Source organism: Podarcis pityusensis, assembly GCF_964106645.2.
Source record: "Podarcis pityusensis genome assembly, chromosome: 18".
NCBI classification, from domain to species: Eukaryota; Metazoa; Chordata; class Lepidosauria; order Squamata; family Lacertidae; genus Podarcis; species Podarcis pityusensis.
In genome coordinates this window covers 4556110-4574398 of record NC_138043.1, presented here as the reverse complement: position 1 = coordinate 4574398, position 18289 = coordinate 4556110, and the positions used below count along the sequence as shown (strand labels likewise).

Here is an 18289-nt window from a genome sequence, read left to right as displayed (position 1 = left end):
ATACCTGAAGGAGCATCTCCACCCCCACCGAGGTCCAGCTCTGAGGGCCTTCTGGCAGTTCCCTCACTGTGAGAAGCCAAGTTACAGGAAACCAGGCAGAGGGCCTTCTCGGTGGTGGCGCCCGCCCTGTGGAACGCTCTCCCACCAGATGTCAAGGAAATAAACAACTTTTCTGACTTTTAGAAGACATCTGAAAGTAGCCCTGTTTAGGGAAGTCTTTAATGTTTGATCTTTTATTGTGTTTTTAGTGTTCTGTTGGGAGCCGCCCAGAGTGGCTGGGGAAACCCAGCCAGATGGGCGGGGTATAAGTAATAGATTGTTGTTGTTGTTTAAAGAGGGAGAAAGGGGGAAATACCAGGTGAATTCAGTCTGCCTTAAAGCGTCCCGGATTATTTAAACCAAAAGGCTTATCCAAGCTTCCCTTTTTAAGCTGCAAAGGAATGGCACTCTGCTGAACTCACAAATGTGAGGAAGGATGATACCTAATAAATAGTTCCTTTCCTAGCATCTTTTCACATTCCTACAATTATGATACAGTGGTACCTCGGGTTAAGTACTTAATTCGTTCCGGAGGTCCGTACTTAACCTGAAACTGTTCTTAACCTGAAGCACCACTTTAGCTAATGGGGCCTCCTGCTGCTGCTGCGCCGCCGGAACACAATTTCTGTTCTCATCCTGAAGCAAAGTTCTTAACCCCAGGTACTATTTCTGGGTTAGCGGAGTCTGTAACCTGAAGGGTATGTAACCTGAGGTATCACTGTATAGGCAGGTTGGGATGCGACCATTGCCGCTTACTCTTTGGAGCAATGAATAAGTTTACGGACAGAGCACCATCTTATGTAGCGGGTGCGAAGTTTTTCTGGAGTTGAGGGATGGATTCACTTTCTGGGCAACTTTCCGAGGGCCAAACGCCAATGGAGAGCAGAGCGATGCAAATTTTACCTTTGCACAGAAGGCCACGTTCTACAAATAAACATCCTCTGCCCAGGCGAGGAGGAAGCGTGATCAGAGTTTGGAGTCATATTTCCAGCGAGACACAAAAAACACTTGAGGAGGGGGCAGGGCAGGTGAGGGGCGTGGTCTGTGGAAAGGGGCGTGGCCTGGCAAAAGGAGAGTGGCACCAGGAGAGTACCAAGGGCCAGAGTGTTTTGGAGGGCCACATTCAGCCACTAAGACACCGTAACCCAAGTTTACACGGTGGTGCTGAAGGTTTAAAAGGTTTCCACCTACGTTTGGATACAGCCAGGTACCATTTTGAATCAAGCTGGCAGATGGGAGCCTTTCCAGACTGCACCAAACGTAACCAAATTTTTCCCAATGGCCCCTTTCCAATATCCTGGCCAAACTTTGCATGGCAGTTCCTGGGATGGAGGAGCAGGAGCTCACCTGCGTTTTGGACGCCATTTTTGAATCAAGGGGGCTGACCGAACCTCTCAAAACCGCAGAGGTTTTTTGCTGTTAGAATTCCAGAGCGAAAGCAACAGCTGCTGGCATTATCTGCGGGAGGAGAAATAAGTAAATAAAAACTCGACTCTTTCGTCTATTTTTCCCCCCGTTGTCGTTTCCTCCAACGTAGGCTTTATAATTAAATAAATAAATGAAGGGTAATTCAAGGCAGTTTTCACTTCACAGTGGAGAGACCCTTCGCGCTTCTCACCAGAACGTGTCAGTGGCGCGCCCGGGGTGCGGTGTATCGGAATCACATTCACGACATCCCTTCCCCTCCCTGAGAGGCGGAAGGAAGGGAAACAGGAGAGGAAAGCTGTTGGTCTGCCTCCCCCTTTCGTGGAATACCCCGTCGCCCCAAGACACACATAAGTTTCCGCGGCATATATATATATCTATATATATGTATCCCGCTTCCCCACAACCTGTAAACAAACATTTTTTCTGCGGGGAGAGGGGTGGGTGGGAAAGAATACATTTATAAATTAGACATATTAAAATATGAAATTGGGGGGGGGGCGAGAAGGGAGAGAAATGAAATAGGAGATAGGTAACAAGATGGCAAGAGAGTCAGTGGAGAGAAAGTATCCTAAAAGTTGCAAGAAAGGATCCCATAAATAAATAATAAAAAAGGGATATTATGAACGGGTGAGGGTGCTTCATGGGCAGCTAAGTGGGTCGAATTTCACTTCCCCCCTTTTTTACAGAGGCTGCTCGGGTAGATGCGGGGTGGAGTGGGAAAACATATCCCGGTGTAAATTCAGAGGCATTTATTTGGGTGCAATGCAGTGGGCACACGCAAACCGATTTCTTAAAAGTTCCAGGAACCGGAGATCTCTCTGTTGCTGTTTCGTCTGACTACCATTGTAGTCAATGGAATAGCCATAAGTTCTGGGACTTTTAGAGGCAGCTGGCCGGGGAAAGGATTTGCAGCTCACACCTGGGTGATTTGAGGAAATAGGCCGGGTACCACTGCGTTATTTACCGCAGGGATGGAGACGTGACTGTTTTCCTAAGGTCTCCTCTACGGTCTATACGGGAATGCCAAGAGATTTGAGTGGGGGAGATTTGAGTGCAAAGGAAATTATGCAACCCTACAGCAGCACCTCTGGCTTGTATCCAGAGCACTCATAGAAAGAAAACTGCACCCCTGAGAGCTGTGAACAGGCTTGTCTGGGGGAAGGTCCAGATTGGACGGGCGTGAACTAAAGGAAGCAAAAGTGGGGGTAGGTGGGCAGAGAGAGAGAGGAGGAAGCAGAAGACTTAAGGCCCGACGGAATGTGTGGCCCTACTTCAGCTGCAAAACACTACACCAAAGGAAAACTGAAAAGCCATCAGTCCTCATTGACGCCTCATAGTCAAGATGGCCACAGGGGCAGCCGATGGAATAGCGGCGACCCGGGATGACTTGCAAGTGCAAGGGTGGTATTAGATACCCATTGCACAACTCACTTATAGGAGTTTTCTGGCAGCCAAGTGCTGTGAATCTTCAAAGTGGGCACGGATGCACATTTGAGTCTCACTTGAGCTGGTGCCACAACGCAACGTGCTCTGTTTTGCTGGGTCCGTGACCACAAGCCCCACAATAAATGAGCCCTCTCTAGCTCTCTTAATCTGCCGCCCGACTCCCTGATCAGAGCCGGCACGACACTTGTGCAAGACTCTCCCCTGCCTTTTGCATGGCGGGTGTGAACCGTGCAACAGGAGGCTCGTGCGCTAACCACGATTGCTGCCGCTAGCATCAACGGAGGCCAACGAAGCGATTATTAGAGGCTGCAATCCACGACTGCCAACTGCCACCTGGAAACTGCAGGGTGGTGTACCAAGGTTTATGCAGGGAGACGGACACAGGAGAGAGGTGTAGGAAGTTGTCTCCACACCTTATCAGCTCCCGCAGTTTGGAAGAAAAGCCCCTAGTTGCATGACCAAGAAAGGAGTGAATGGCCAGGTGGACGACCGATGCTTGAGGGGCGGGCGGAATTAGGTTAAGGGTATGTATGCTGCCACGAACCACCATCGCCCTACACCACAAAATGAAAATGATGGGGGGGAAAAGGATATACCGTATTACCAGCAACAAGGAAAAAAGCTTCCCCATGGCTGAGGTTGAGAAAAATGGAAGAGGGAGACAAGGAGGTTTGAATGGCATGGAGTCCGTCCTCGTAGTATTTTGCCAGCTGGCCGAACCGGGCAAGGTTGGGGGGACAGGATGGGACACCCGCGTTTCATGCTCTCTCTCACGCACAGAACGCACGTATACCTCCCTCCCCGGAGTCTCAGTTTGGCACTCCAACCGGCGGCCCTGTGCTCCTGCCGCCACCCGGCTGCCTCTCTTCTGGCAAAAGCAAACGCGCAGATTCTTGCTGGCTTTCGGAAGCCTGGTCTCGCGACCCGCCACGGCGAACGTCAACCCCTGGAGCGCCCCGCCCCACAACCCGCCTGAGAGCTGTGGAGTTCTGGCAACAGGGCCAGGGAGCCTTCTTCCGTTCTGCCCCTCCACGTCCTCCCCAACCCATCACCATCCCCGGAAGCCGATGCATCTTCAGAAGGCTGCGACGTGCGGATTACCGTCTTCGTAATGCAGGGTGCTGTTGGAGGGGATGAAGTTTCTCCCTCTGCCCAGAAGGCGGGTCCCGATAAGAGGGTGCCTTAAAAAAAGGCCTGGGGCGGTGTGCTCGTGTAGGGATGAAAGCGGGAGCAGGGTGGCGATTCCACCCACCCTATGGCAAACCAGGATGCGACCGCAAGGTTTGGCAAAAAGGAATGTCCCCCGCCGCTTCTGAAAACGAAACTAAACAGAGGTGCCACCACAACTGAAGGAAAGTGCCCAACTCAGCTTGCTTGGGACCAGTTGTGTTCCACGTCCGCTCGCGCCGTGCGTGAAAGCATTCCGCCCCACCGATACATCTCCTTCTCTAAAAGTGCTCCTGGCAACCCTCTCTATCTCTGCGGCCTCCCGCATTGCGCCGGGGGGTTTTCTCGGCTGGCGATGCTGGAAATCCAGCTTGCCCAGGGCGGGGTTGTTGGGGAGGAAGACTTCGTCTGCCCCCTGCATGGCTTTGCCCCCCATCTACAACGGCCCCATGGGGGTCACGGGTTCCCCTCCATCGGCTTTCTCTCTCTCTCTTTTGCAAAGCTGTGCGAGAGAGTACGACGGAGGCGTTTGGTTTCGCCAGAGGGACGTCGAGCACAGGGGCAGGAAGAGCAGCGGGCGCCCCTTCCGCCCCCCGCGATTTGGAAAGGCGAGGACTGGACAGCTCTTGACCGGCGCTTGTGGCCCCGGGGGAGAGTGCGGGGGAAGGAAGGGTGACGATAGGCTGACCCGTCTCCGTGCCCCCTCCCAAAGGGCAATTCCGTCCAGTCCTGCCAGAGTCAGCTTTCGTCCGTCAGCGGACCCCTACGCAGAGGCTGCAGTCACTGAGACAAGGACTCCGAGTGACCCCTGGGAGCTGGGCAGGCCTGCTGAGTGGCCAGGAAGCTATTTACATCTCCAATGCCAAGGAGGCTGAAATCCGGGACCGATAAGGACACTTGAGAGGGGGCCACCAACGTCTCTGGATCCCTGTCCAGTCCCACGTGGCCGGAAATTAAAGGCAGCCCCTCCGCGACGTTCCCGGGGAGGGTGAAGTCCACGGCAAGGGCGTTCCCCGAGCACCGCAGTGGCTCCTGTTTGCCGGCTGCGGCCACCTGGTAGAAGCCGGCTTCGGGGGGGTTCGGCGGGCGCTGCAGGAAAGCGGGCGCCCCGCTGCCGGCAGCGGCTTCCTCGGCGGGGTCAAAGGAACAGTTTGTGTCCGAAGGGGTGCTGTACTCGTAGCCGTGGCCCGACTCACTCGTGCTGCCCAAACTGCACGCTGCGCTCTCGATGCTCAAAGGTTCTGTGCGGGGGGGGGGGGGGAGACACACAAAAGCCTGGTTCACACATCACAAGTACTTGATTTCAACTACTGCACACTCTAAAAATGGGAGTCACCAAGACAGGGCCTTTTCGGTGGCGGTGCCCAAGCTGGGGAATGCCCTCCCCCCTAGCAAGGTTGCTATTTTGGGAGAAAACCGATTTATATTAATTGAACCAAAATATCTTTTGAATTCCCAAAGTCATGTTAGAACATTTTCGCCCCCCTCATTTTTGGAATCTGAAAGCTGAAAAATCCAACATGTCCTACTGTAGGGTGATGACAGCGTTACAGTTTCACAAAACAGTAGTACCTCATTTTGCGACTGGGTTCCGTTCCGGAGCCCCAGTCGCTGGCTGAAAAGGACGCTGGACAAAGCACCGCGTCTGCGCACATGCATGGATCGGTTTGTGCTTCTGTGCATGAGGCGACACGGAAGTAACCCGTTCCGGTACTTCCGGGTTTGCCACGGACGTTTGAAGGAACGGGCGCTCAACAAGGCGGACGCTAGACAAGGTACCACTGTATAGCAAGCTTACTTGATATAACGAGACAGTGATTTGTCATTTTTGCGGGTACTTTTAAGTTACTTGTACATTGCTTAAAGGTAAAGGTTAAAGGGACCCCTGACCATTAGGTACAGTCATGACCGACTCTGGGGTTGCAGCGCTCATCTCGCTTTATTGGCCGAGGGAGCCGGTGTACAGCTTCCGGGTCATGTGTCCAGCAGGACTAAGCCACTTCTGGCGAACCAGAGCAGCGCACGGAAACGCTGTTAACTTCCCACCGGAGCGGTACCTATTTATCTACTTGCACTTTGACGTGCTTTCGAACTGCTAGGTTGGCAGGAGCAGGGACTGAGGAACGGGAGCTCACCCCGTTGCGGGGATTCGAACCGCCGACCTTCTGATTGGCAAGCCCTAGGCTCTGTGGTTTAACCCACAGCACCACCTGTACACTGCTTAAACTACTGTAATTAAGCAGCAACGTAAGTTGTAGTAAATGACAAATAAATGTGCTTTTACAGGACTCAGGAGTTTTGAAAACCGAACAAGGGTAATTCCGACCAGCCTACCTGTGCTTTCGATTGCCAGGTGATCTGGGTTGAAACGAGAGTCGAGGCATCCAGTGGACGAAGGGATGGGTGGGGAACTTCGCGAACGACTGGCACTTTCTACTTCGCCACCATCCAAAAAATTATCCACGTAATCCCTACAGGTTGGGGGGAAGCAAAACAAAACGCATTTGCAGATTATGACGCTGTGTCCCCCTCTGCTTTAACCAATTATGGGGCGGGGGCATCCAAGCCCCACATTTCCAGGCCTACGCATTTGGAATTACAAGCGGTGACAAACAAACAAACAAACAAACAAACAAACAAACAGACAGACAGACAAACAAACGCACTCTGAGAATAGTGCCTGCATGTTTTGCATTCTATATCAGGTTCTACAAATCCAGGTCCTTTTTTTTAAAAAAAAAGAACGGGAATATTGGGCGGGGGGTGCCCTCCTGCAGAGTGGGGAGCAGCCCGTGACCGTGCAGCATGTGTGGCACAGGAAGAAGCAAAGATCACCAGTGTCGAAGTGATGATTCTTCAACATCAACTTCGTCGGACTGGTCATGTGTGTGGATGCCTGACTATCGTCTTCCAAAGCAACTACTCTACTCCGAACTCAAAAATGGAAAGCGTAATGCTGGTGGTCAACAAAAGACTCTCTCAAGGCAAATCTTTAAAAACGTGGTATAACCACCGACAACTGGGAAACACTGGACTGTGAGCACTCCAATTGGACAACAGCCTTTACCGAAGATATCATGGGCTTTGAAAACGCTCGAGCTCAGAACAAAAAGGAGAAATGTGCTAAGAGGAGGGCATGCTTGGCAAACCCTCACCGGGATCAACTCCAGAGCACACGGAAACACCGCTTCCCGCCACAGCAATACCTCTTTATCTACTTGCACTGGCATGCTTTCGAACTGCTAGGTTGGCAGGAGCTGGGACAGAGCAACGGAAGCTCACCCCGTCGCAGGGATTCGAACCGCCGACCTTCCGATCAGCAAGCCCAAGAGGCTCAGTGGTTTAGACCACAGAACCACCTGCGTCCCAGTTGTCCAGGGTGTTTGTGTCGCTCCTCCTGCTAAAGCTTAAATGCTTCCAGATTAAATGTGGGCACCTGTCAGTTTTCCTCTCCTACTTCCAAATCTCCCTCTCCCTCCTACTTCCTTTCCCTCCCTTCCACTTCCTAGTGTTCCTCTCCCCCTGTCTTCCCCTCTCTTCTGTTTCCTGGCCTTCAGCTCCCTCCTTGCTTCTTTCTTCCAGCTCCTTTTCCAACTCAAGCCCCTGGGCCTGCAATTCACCCGGTGCTGTAGACACGGGCCCCAACACTGCACCCAGCTCCCACCATGCTCCAGGGTGGCGGTAGGGGAACATACTTCTTCCTTCCAAACCGCGTCTGCTGGGTGAAGTAATCGTAGCGCTCCGATTTCTTCCACATGTAATAGTACTCCACACATTCGCCTACCGACCGGGTGCGGACCTGCGGGGAAAAAGGGAGGAGAGGGAAAAGGTTAGGACAGGCCACGGCTTCTGGAACACCTCTCAGGAGCGAGACTTGTGTCGGGATTGCCATACGTCCGGGATTTCGAAGGTGGAAGTGATGTCCAGGGGCGATTCCCGCAAGGTGGCGGTTTGTCCTGGATCTTCGGCAAGTAAACCGAGAAATCGCGGATTCTTTTGGGTGGAAAAAAAAAAGCTCACCAACTTTGGGGATGTCCTGGTGTTTTTTTTTTACTTTTTGAAATATGGCAACCCCACGCTTATGTGAACAGAGCACACATCCCAGAATCCTCTGGGAAGCACTAGGCTTACATAACATTTTTTCTGGGGTGGGGGGAAGGAAGGGGTAGGATGCCTGAGAGATTACTAATCAGTTTGCAAAGGGTTCTCTCCAACACAAAAGAATAACACTCGGCAACAATTTTTTACTTTTTGAATGTTGTCTAGATTTCTACAATTGATTTAGGGTATTTTTGCACTGCTGAATCAGGAAATGGCATCCGTTTCTCTCCATCAGGTCAGGTTTTTGTGCTATGTCGATTTGAAAAAAAATCAGATCTTGTGACAAAATCGATTACATTTTTGTGGCATTATCAGCTGATTTTTGTCAACACATATCACCCTAAATATGTTTTTAAGGGGAAAAATGTTTTTCCAACAACATATATTGATTACTTGATAGAAACATCGATTACTGTAAACTGAATGGTGGGCATTGATAAAGGTAAGTACACGTAAATTGCATGTTGCTTCACCATTTTTCAAACTTCAGGGCTTGAACTTCCATTTCTTGGAACTCCTGGAATGCTCAGCGGCAGGGAGGTCTCTCTTCAGAGTCCAACAGTAGTCAGCCATCATGACTGCGTCCCAGCGACCCTGATACCTGGTCTCCATCTCTTTCATGTCCTGATGGAATCTCTCCCCCTGCTCGTCACTCATTGAACCCAGGTTCTCAGGAAACCGGTCCATATGTGAAAACAGGTAGTGCATCTTGATGCTCATGTTGCAGCCCAGGTTTCTGAAAGCAGTCAGCATGTTGTCGACAAGTTCTGCATAGTTTCTGGCCTTATTGTTGCCAAGAAAGATCTTCACTACCAGAACAAATGCCTTCCACGCTTCCAGTTCCACTTCGTTCATTGAATCACCCAGAACTATCGGACCTGAATACTTCTTGTCATTAAAATAATCATTTCCAATCAAAACAATTATTCGACATGGCATTTTACCGCCACCAACTTCTTCTAAAATGCTTCACACAAGTGTACATGTGAACAAAAACGTAAAAAAACGACATGTGGCCATAGCTCAAAAACTTGACCTGATTGAGCAAAACCAATGTGATTTTTGGATTCAGCGCATCAGATTCGTCCTAAATCAACTGAAAAAACGCAAACAAATTTGTTGCTGACCAGTGTAATACTTCACATTTCTGTAGCACACAGGTTACCAATATTTTTAGGCCCATGGGCCCACCTGACTTTGGGGTGTGTGTGTGTCACAGAAGCCACCCGTAGGGTTGCCAGTTCAGGAACATCCCAGTCCGAGATTTCAGGGCCCAAACTTGAGACCCAAGTTCCCGCTGGGCTGAACCTTGCAAGCTGCACGCAGTCTTCTTAACTAAGCAAAAATGCAAAAGAATTAAGACATTCCTGCCCACCTGAAGGAAAACTTCGGGTCAGCCCTGGAGGTCTTGAGACCGACCCCACCCACCCCCTCCCCTCTCCCAGAGACAGAAATAGAGAAAGCTCATACAGTAATACCTTGGATCCCGAATGGATGTTTTAGCTCCCAAACGATCAAAACCCAGAAGTGAGTGTTCCGGTTTGCGAACGTTTTTTGGAACCCAAATGTCCGACGGGTGCTCCGCAGCTTCCGATTGGCTGCAGGAGCTTCCTGCAGCCAATCAGAAGCTGCGCTTTGGTTTCCGAACGTTATGGAAGCCGAACGGACTTCCAGAATGGATTTCATTCAACTTCTGAGGTATGACAGTACATGCATACATGAACACTTTATTTTCCAAGGGATCTGGGTGCGAGACCCAGTACAATTGCTCCGAGCCTTGAAAAGCACATCGAGCTAGAAGCAGAAGCTGCAAACAGTCTCCCAGATCTCCTCCTACAGCTCTATGGGCATTTTAAAGGGTTATTCCTCTATTCCCGGGCTTCACTCGTGATTGCAGGGAAACCCGCTGTCCTGGGCGACATACACACGACAGCCAACTACCTTGTTTGCTTGGATAAGGTGGAAGTTCTTTCCGTGGACGCGGAACCCGTGTTCGAAATTCCTGCATTCCTCTTCGCTCCAGGCACAGAGCTCATCTGTAGCGGAGGCAACGGGGGGAGTTATTTGTGAGAGACACCTGCTGAAAGTTTGCAGAACTTCTCCAATAGATGTTTCTCTGTGTGACTGAAGAGTTCTCCATAGCTGTCAACCGCCCCTTATTTGGTGGGAAAGTCCCTTATCCCAACGCCGTGTCCCGCTGCTGCCCCTTACTGATGATGTCCCTTAAATTTCCCGGGTTTCAAAGGAAGCAGCTCCTCTCCCTCCCTCCCTGCCGGCCAGGGAGGAGGGAGGCTCCAACTGTGTTGCTTGGCTGCGTTGCTCACCCAATAAGGAGCCTAAGAACGACTGGGGGGTGGAGCTTGCATGCCTTGTGCCGATCAAATCGGCCGCGTTGCCTGGGGACTCGCCTTTGCTCAGCGCTTCCCAGCGGAGAGGTAATGGTGGTTTTCCTTGCTGCATCCCCTTTGCCGGGTTGCTGCGCTGTGGGAACCACCGCTTGAGGCTTCGTTTGGCTGCTGGCTGGGCTTTCTGCCTTTGGCTCAGGGGGCTCAGAAGTTGAACATACCTGTGCTAGGAAAATCCCTTATTTTGGCTGCTGATCCCTTATTTTCGAGGCTGCTGGTCCCTTATTTTCAAATCTGTAAGTTGACAGCTATGGAGTTCTCCCCGCCCCCACCTCCACCAAGCTCCTTGGAGAGAAGGATGTGTTGATACTGTCTCACTTGGGAAAGCCAGCAGGGCTGGGGAGGGGAAATTATTCCCTACCCCCAGGAATCTCTCACCTCGAATGACCTTCACGTTGAACCGGAGTCTCCGCAGCGCCTCTTCGGCATTGAAGTTGCACTTTACCAGTTCGTACAGCGCCTATGGAGCAAAGGGAAGCACGTCTAAGAGAAGCGGGGAACTTCAGCGTCATCGGTCCGGTCCTGTGGAACGCCCTGCCACTAGAGTTCCAGCAGGAACCTTCTGTGACAATTTCTAAAAGCTTGCCGAAAACGTTTCTGTTCCACCAGGCCTATGCAGGCAATTAAGATTACATCCTTCCAAACAGTTAATAGATAACCTGTTGCTAACTTGTTAATGGTTTTAGGGTATGGTTTTGTGTTTGCATTGCTATAATTGCTATAAAAGGGACACGGGTGGCACTGTGGGTTAAACCACAGAGCCTAGGACTTGCCAATCAGGTGGTCGGCGGTTCGAATCCCTGCAATGATGGGGTGAGCTCCCGTTGCTCAGTCCCTGCTCCTGCCAACCTAGCAGTTCGAAAGCACGTCAAAGTGCAAGTAGATAAATAGGTACCGCTCTGGCGGGAAGGTAAACGGCGTTTCCGTGTGCTGCTCTGGTTTCACCAGAAGCGGCTTAGTCCTGCTGGCCACATGACCCGGAAGCTGTACGCCGGCTCCCTCGGCCAATAAAGAGAGATGCGCACCGCAACCCCAGAGTCAGCCACGACTGGACCTAATGGTCAGGGGTCCCTTTACCTTTAATTGCTATAAATAATAAAACCATTATTATTGTTAATTAATTGTCCAACAACAGCTGGGGGCCCAAGTTCGAGAAACGCTGCTTTACAGGATACTTTGGGGAAAGACGTGACTGTTTAAAGTGGCATGAAACGGCTTTAAACATATAGAGTGCAGATGGGGCCTAAGAAGAGGAAAGAATGGAGTAGACTCAGGCAGAGAGGCTGCAGGTAGACTCTTCTGCGACGGCAGGGGCTGGGGCTCACAGGAGCTTTCAAGATGGATTTGTATCTCATGGCACACTGCCATCTCACGGGCTGTTTGGGAATGAACACTGAACTCACTTGCTCATTGTCCTTGACCGTGTCCCCCTCTGCAAGGCTGGCGTTCGAGACTTCGTCCCACCTTCTCTTTATGGCTCGGTAAAGGAACTCTTCCACTTCCCTCTCGGGGAGGATGTTTGGGTCCCAAAGAAGCTGGTCGTCGTTTTCGTAGACTGGGAGAGAGGAAACATCGGAGGGCGGGTCTGAGATCAAGGGCCCCAAGCAAATACTTAGCCTTCCACTAAACCGGCTGGTGTGGGACGCGGGTGGCGCTGTGGGTTAAACCACAGAGCCTAGGGCTTGGCAATCAGAAGGTCGGCGGTTCGAATCCCTGCGACGGGGTGAGCTCCCGTTGCTCGGTCCCTGCTCCTGCCCACCTAGCAGTTCGAAAGCACGTCAAACTGCGAGTAGATAAATAGGTACCACTCCGGCAGGAAGGTAAATGGCGTTTCCGTGCGCTGCTCTGGTTCGCCAGAAGTGGCTTAGTCATGCTGGCCACATGACCCGGAAGCTGTACAATAAAGCAAGATGAGCGCTGCAACCCCAGAGTCGGCCACGACTGGACCTAATGGTCAGGGGTCCCTTTACCTTTACCTAAACCGGCTGGCGGCTGAGTGACACAGACTGTGGGGCGGACACCTTCCCCTCCGAAGCCTCCCCAGAACCAAGTGGGTTGTGGCAACAGGAGGAACGGAAAGGCGCATGCCTCCTTCACTGAGCCCGCTCGCCCGCATGGAATCCCTGCTCGCCTGTGGCGACCAGCCAAGGAATCAAATGCAAAGGATGCTTTTTTAAATATAAAAGCTCCTTCTCTTAGAAAGAGGATGCTGGCTTTTCCCAAGGAGCCAAATTCTACTCTCCCCTGGTTCTCTTGGCACACACGCAGATGCGCACACACACACACACACACACACACACACACAACTCTGGCTGGGATGAAGTCCAGAGCATGTCAGTGCCCAAGGTTTGCCTACCTTTTTCGCCATGCCTGTTCAGGTGGAGGAGGGGAACAGCCGCCTGGTATTGAGGACCAACCATGATCTCCTGTGAGCGAAATAATAACAAATAACATCAGCAGGATCATTCAATTGGCAGTAGTTGTGTACCAATCTTTCCTCGCCTCTCCTGCTTCTTGGAGGTAAGCTGGGAGAGGAGTACCTCTTCCATATCTATCTATCTATCTATCTATCTATCTATCTATCTATCTAGGTAAAGGTAAAGGGACCCCTGGCCATTAGGTCCAGTCGTGGCCGACTCTGGGGTTGCGGCACTCATCTCGCTTTACTGGCCGAGGGAGCCGGCGCACAGCTTCCGGGTCATGTGGCCAGCAGGACTAAGCCGCTTCTGGCGAACCAGAGCAGCGCACGGAAACGCTGTTTACCTTCCCGCCGGAGCGGTACCTATTTATCTACTTGCACTTGATGTGCTTTCGAACTGCTAGGTTGGCAGGAGCAGGGACTGAGGAACGGGAGCTCACCCCATCGCGGGGATTTGAACCGCCAACCTTCTGATCGGCAAGTCCTAGGCTCTGTGATTTAACCCATAGCGCCACCTGCGTCCTGTATCTATCTATCTAGATATAGATAACAACAACAACATTTTATTATTTATACCCTGCCCATCTGGCTGGATTTCCCCAGCCACCCTGGGCGTCTCCCAACAGAATATGAAAAACACAATAAAATATCAAACATTAAAAACTCCCCTAAATGAGGCTGCCTTCAGCTGTCTTCTAAAAGTCAGATACGGTAGTTGTTTATTTACTTGATATCTGATGGGAGGGCGCCACTACCAAGAAGGCCCTCTGCCTGGTTCCCTGTAACCTCACTTCTCACAGGGAGGGAACCACCAGAAGGCCCTCGGAGCTGGACCTCTGTGTCTGGGCTGGACGATGGGGGTGGAGATGTTCTTCAGGGATACTGGATCGAGGTCATTTAGGGCTTTAAAGGTCAGCACCAACACTTCGAATTGTGCTCGGAAACGTACTGGGGGCCAATATAGGTCTTTCAGGACCAGTGTTATGTGGTCTCGGCGGCTGCCCCCAGTCATCAGTTTAGCTGCCGCATTCTGGATTAGTTGTTGTTTCCGGGTCACCTTCAAAGGTAGCCCCACGTAGAGCGCGTTGCAGTAGTCCAACCGGGAGATAACCAGAGCATGCACCACTCTGGCGAGACAGTCTGCGGGCAGGGAGGGTCTCATCCTGCGTACCAGATGGAGCTGGTAGGCAGCTGCCCTAGACCCAGAATTGGCCTGCGTCTCCATGGACATCTGGGAGTCCAAAATGACCCCCAGGCTGCACACTTGGTCCTTCAGGGGCACAGTGACCCCATTCAGGACCAGGGAGTCTTCCACACCTGTCCATTTAAGGCTTGAAAGTTCAGCACCAACAGTTTGAATTGTGCTCGGAAACGTCCTGGGAGCAATAGAGGGCAATAGGCGAGACAACTCTTCCGTTCCTCGCCCAGAACAGAAGTGATCCCCCAACCATTTTCCTGACTGCTTATTTATCCCTTCCTGAAGGAACGGAAGAAAACGGTGAATGCCACAAGAGAGGTCCCACCACAAACCTTGGGAAAACCAGGATGGGCAAGGTTTCCAGGAAGTGTTTTAAGTACGATTGTAAGCCAGCAAGGGATCAAAGACCTGCCCTGAAAAACCTAGTCCTACTGCGATCAACTAGATCCTTTCGGCCTCCAAGCTGCCTGGTGGAAACGTCGGCTGAAGATGGGAGAAGGGGCAGCTCCCATATCGATTAAGATTCAGCAGATCTGCAAAACGTAACAGAGCTGTGAAAACGTCTGCCCGAAAAACAGACAGAGCCTAATGGGCATTTTCTTGGGAGAAAAGCAATGACAAACCTAGACAGCATCTTAAAAAGCAGAGACATCACCATGCCAACAAAGGTCCATATAGTTCAAGCTCTGGTTTTCCCAGTAGTGATGTATGGAAGTGAGAGCTGGACCATAAAGAAGGCTGACTGCTGGAGAATGGACGCTTTTGAATTCTGCTGCTGGAGGAGACTCTTGAGAGTCCCATGGGCTGCAAGAAGATCAAACCTCTCCATTCTGAAGGAGATTATCCCTGAGCGCTCACTGGAAGGACGGATCCTGTAGCTGAGGCTCCAGGACTTTGGCCACCTCATGAGAAGAGGAGACTCCCTGGAAAAGACCCTGATGTTGGGAAAGATGGAGAGCACAAGGAGAAGGGGATGACAGAGGACGAGATGGTGGGACAGTGTTCTCGAAGCTACCAGCATGAGTTTGACCAAACTGCGGGAGGCAGTGGAAGACAGGAGGGCCTGGCAGGCTCTGGTCCATGGGGTCACAAAGAGGCAGACACGACTAAACAACAACAACAACGGGCAATTGGCTAACAGCACTCCTGAATGTTTCAATACTGGCCAAATACTGTAACAGGTGAAAGAAGCTTCTCTTAGAATTCCTCTTAGCCAGGGCCCCTCCCTGTTTCCCACCTGCCCTGGCAGGGGACGGCAAGCACCCGCCACCGGACCCAAAGACGTACCTTCTTGCATTCGTTGGCGGGGATGGCGTCTTCTTCCGAGTCCTCGGCCGAGAAGGAAGCACACGGGGAGGAACAGCGGCCTTTGCCTCCATCAGCCAGGAAGTTTGCTTTTTTTTCCGGAAAGGGAGGAAGGTGAAGAGACAACCTCAATGCCTGGAAGGCGTAAGGAGCGCGAGAGAGGGGCCCTGTGTCCGGAGCAGGCCTGTCAATTCCGCTGTCCTCTTTGCCATAGGGGTCTACTAGAAGCCCGCAGGCAGAGAGCTGGCGAGGTGAACTGGGCCTGAGAGGGACTTGGGTTCAAATCCACTGCACTCGGACACATGAAGCTCACTTGGGGACCCAGGGGGGGCTCTCTTAGCCTAGTCTGCCTTGCAGAGTCATTCTGGGGATTAAGCAGAGAGGAGTACCTGGGAGAGACAGGGGCTCAAATCCCCTCCCAGCCACATGAAGCTCTCTGGGTGAGCGACGATGGGCTGGTCCCTGCCTCTCAGCCTAAGCCTACCTCACAGGGCTATTGTGGGGATTAAGTGAGGAGGGGGAGAAGCACGTCTGCCCCCTTGAGTTCCTTGGGAGGTAAAAAGGTGGGATATAAACGAACGGATAAAGGAAGGAAGGAATTTGGGTGCAGACTGCCCTAAATGTGGTATTTCCACTCAGCTTGATGGCTAGCTGCTACTCTTGATGCGGCTGCTGTCATTGCATGTGTTTATATTATTATTATTATTATTATTATTACTACTACTTCTCGTGTTTATATTCTGCCTTTCTCCCAAGTTAGGATTTGAGGCAGCTCCCCCAGAGTTTCAAAGCATTGTTGTAAAATACAAAGAAATAGAAACAAAACCCGTTAGGAAAGAGCCACCAATTAAAATAATAATAAGCCACTCTAGGCAGCTTCCAACTGAATATTAAAAACAATACAGCATCAAACATTAAAAACTTCCTTAAACGGGGCTGCCTTCAGATGTCTTCTAAAAGTCAAGATAGTTGGTTTTTCCCTTGACATCTGATGGGAGGGCATTCCAGAGGGAGGGCGCCACCACCGAGAAGGCCCTCTGCCTGGTTCCCTGCAACCTCACTTCTCGCAGGGAGGGAACTGCCAGAAGGCCCAAGGCGCTGGACCTCAGCATCCAGCCGAGAGAAGCAAAAGCAGGGGAAGGGTCCCAGCTGGCCTTTCCTTTGCGTGTGTGTTAAATACGACAATGCCTTTGCTCCCTTTTTCTCGAGGCATCTACACACTTCAGAGAAAACTTACATCCCATCTGGTTGGGGAAAAGGTCCGAGGCGTCGTGGGAGGTGACGGAAGGGGTCAGGTCGTCGGCCGAAGACTGCGTCTCCTCTTCCTCTTCCCCAGAAAGCAGGTCCTTTGCTATCTGCTCCTGACCGGAAGGAAGGAAGGAAGGAAGGAAGGAAGGAAGGAAGGAAGGGTGTTGTTTTTTAAATTATTTTATTTTGACAAAGTAATATTAATAAAATAAAAATGTGCACCCCACCACCAAAACCATTCCATTGTAACTATCCAACCTCCCAAAATGTCAACACCTCTTCCGATGGTTTGACCCCTTTCCGTTTTAAAAGTACAAACTCTACAAACACCTTCCACATCTCCTCCAAATCATTTCTCCTGCGTATTCCCGCCGGAGCGGTACCTATTTATCTACTTGCACTTTGACGTGCTTTCGAACTGCTAGGTTGGCAGGAGCAGGGACCGAGCAACGGGAGCTCACCCCGTCGCGGGGATTTGAACCGCCGACCTTCTGATCGGCAAGTCCTAGGCTCTGTGGTTTAACCCACAGCGCCACCCGCGTCCCTTGTGTACCCCGAAAAGTCTGCAACATGAGGCGCCACTTCTGCGCATGCAGCGAAACCTGGAAGTATATACTTCCGGGCTTGCCGCGTTGGCAACCCGAAAGTTACGTTACCTGAAGGTAACATAACCCACGGATCCACTGTAATAAATACCGTGCCACCTCTTAACTTGCCTTTCCCCTAAGCTAAAAAAGTCCAAAACGCCGCACACTTTCCTCATTGGGGATTCACCCCACACCCTTTCTGAAAAGGGGAGGGGGCACCTCAAAGGGCTTGTGGGTCCCCGTGCTTCTCCAGTGTTCAAAACTCCCACTGTTCTAGACAAATTTTGCAACAGGGAATTTCATTAGCGCAAGCCGTTTCTGAGCTGTGGGCCTAAGATTTCAGATTAAAACAGCTGAGTGGAAGGAAAGGAGGACTTTTTCTGCCTCCTCACTTCTACTCTCTGAAGACCGGAGAAGAGACCCTCTTAAGAATATTAGGGGGGTGGGCAGGGGAAGGACTAGACCGTGTGAAAAAAATGAACACAATATTTTAGCTGCAGTTCATTCATTTTCAGCTTTGTATGAGAAGAGAAGACTCCCTGGAAAAGACCCTGATGTTGGGAAAGATGGAGGGCACAAGGAGAAGGGGATGACAGAGGACGAGATGGTGGGACAGTGTTCTCGAAGCTCCCAGCATGAGTTTGACCAAACTGCGGGAGGCAGTGGAAGACAGGAGTGCCTGGCGTGCTCTGGTTCAGGGGGGTCACAAAGAGTTGGACACGACTAAACAACAACAGCATTTGGCAACATGGCACAACATCACAATGTTGTCGAACTACAACTCCTGGGCTGGCACTGATGGGAGTCATAGTCCAACAATGACCAGGGGGCGTTAGGTTGGCGAAGGCTGTGCCAAACGAGAGAGGGCGTCGGCTTGAAATAATGGGCGGCTGTTAAAACCACAGGCCTCTATTTAAATGATGTTAATTTGCATCCTGGCCTGGTA

The 18289-nt window shown here is 51.3% G+C and overlaps 2 protein-coding genes across 3 annotated transcripts in view; both read right to left on the bottom strand.

Moving 5' to 3' along the window:
* Nucleotides 1-1456, bottom strand: part of LOC308467286 (interleukin-6 receptor subunit beta-like) — a 43096-nt gene extending 41640 nt beyond the window's left edge. The window contains exon 1 of the mRNA XM_080988846.1: nt 1387-1456. The gene's annotated coding sequence lies outside the window, so the exon portion shown is untranslated. The remainder of the gene's footprint in view (nt 1-1386) is intronic.
* Nucleotides 1457-1534: 78 nt separating this feature from the next.
* The window catches only part of MIER2 (MIER family member 2), a 29565-nt gene continuing 12810 nt past the window's right edge, over nt 1535-18289 (bottom strand). The window contains exons 5-13 of one of the 2 annotated variants that reach the window (XM_080988982.1): nt 16746-16869; nt 15491-15597; nt 12943-13012; nt 11990-12141; nt 10965-11046; nt 10123-10217; nt 7776-7879; nt 6415-6551; nt 1535-5321 (exon numbers count right to left, since the gene is read on the bottom strand). In XM_080988982.1, the coding sequence (XP_080845108.1) occupies nt 4861-5321; nt 6415-6551; nt 7776-7879; nt 10123-10217; nt 10965-11046; nt 11990-12141; nt 12943-13012; nt 15491-15597; nt 16746-16869 (1332 nt within the window). In that variant the 3' untranslated portion in view covers nt 1535-4860. The remainder of the gene's footprint in view (nt 5322-6414; nt 6552-7775; nt 7880-10122; nt 10218-10964; nt 11047-11989; nt 12142-12942; nt 13013-15490; nt 15598-16745; nt 16870-18289) is intronic. The other variant, XM_080988981.1, reaches the window with a different exon arrangement.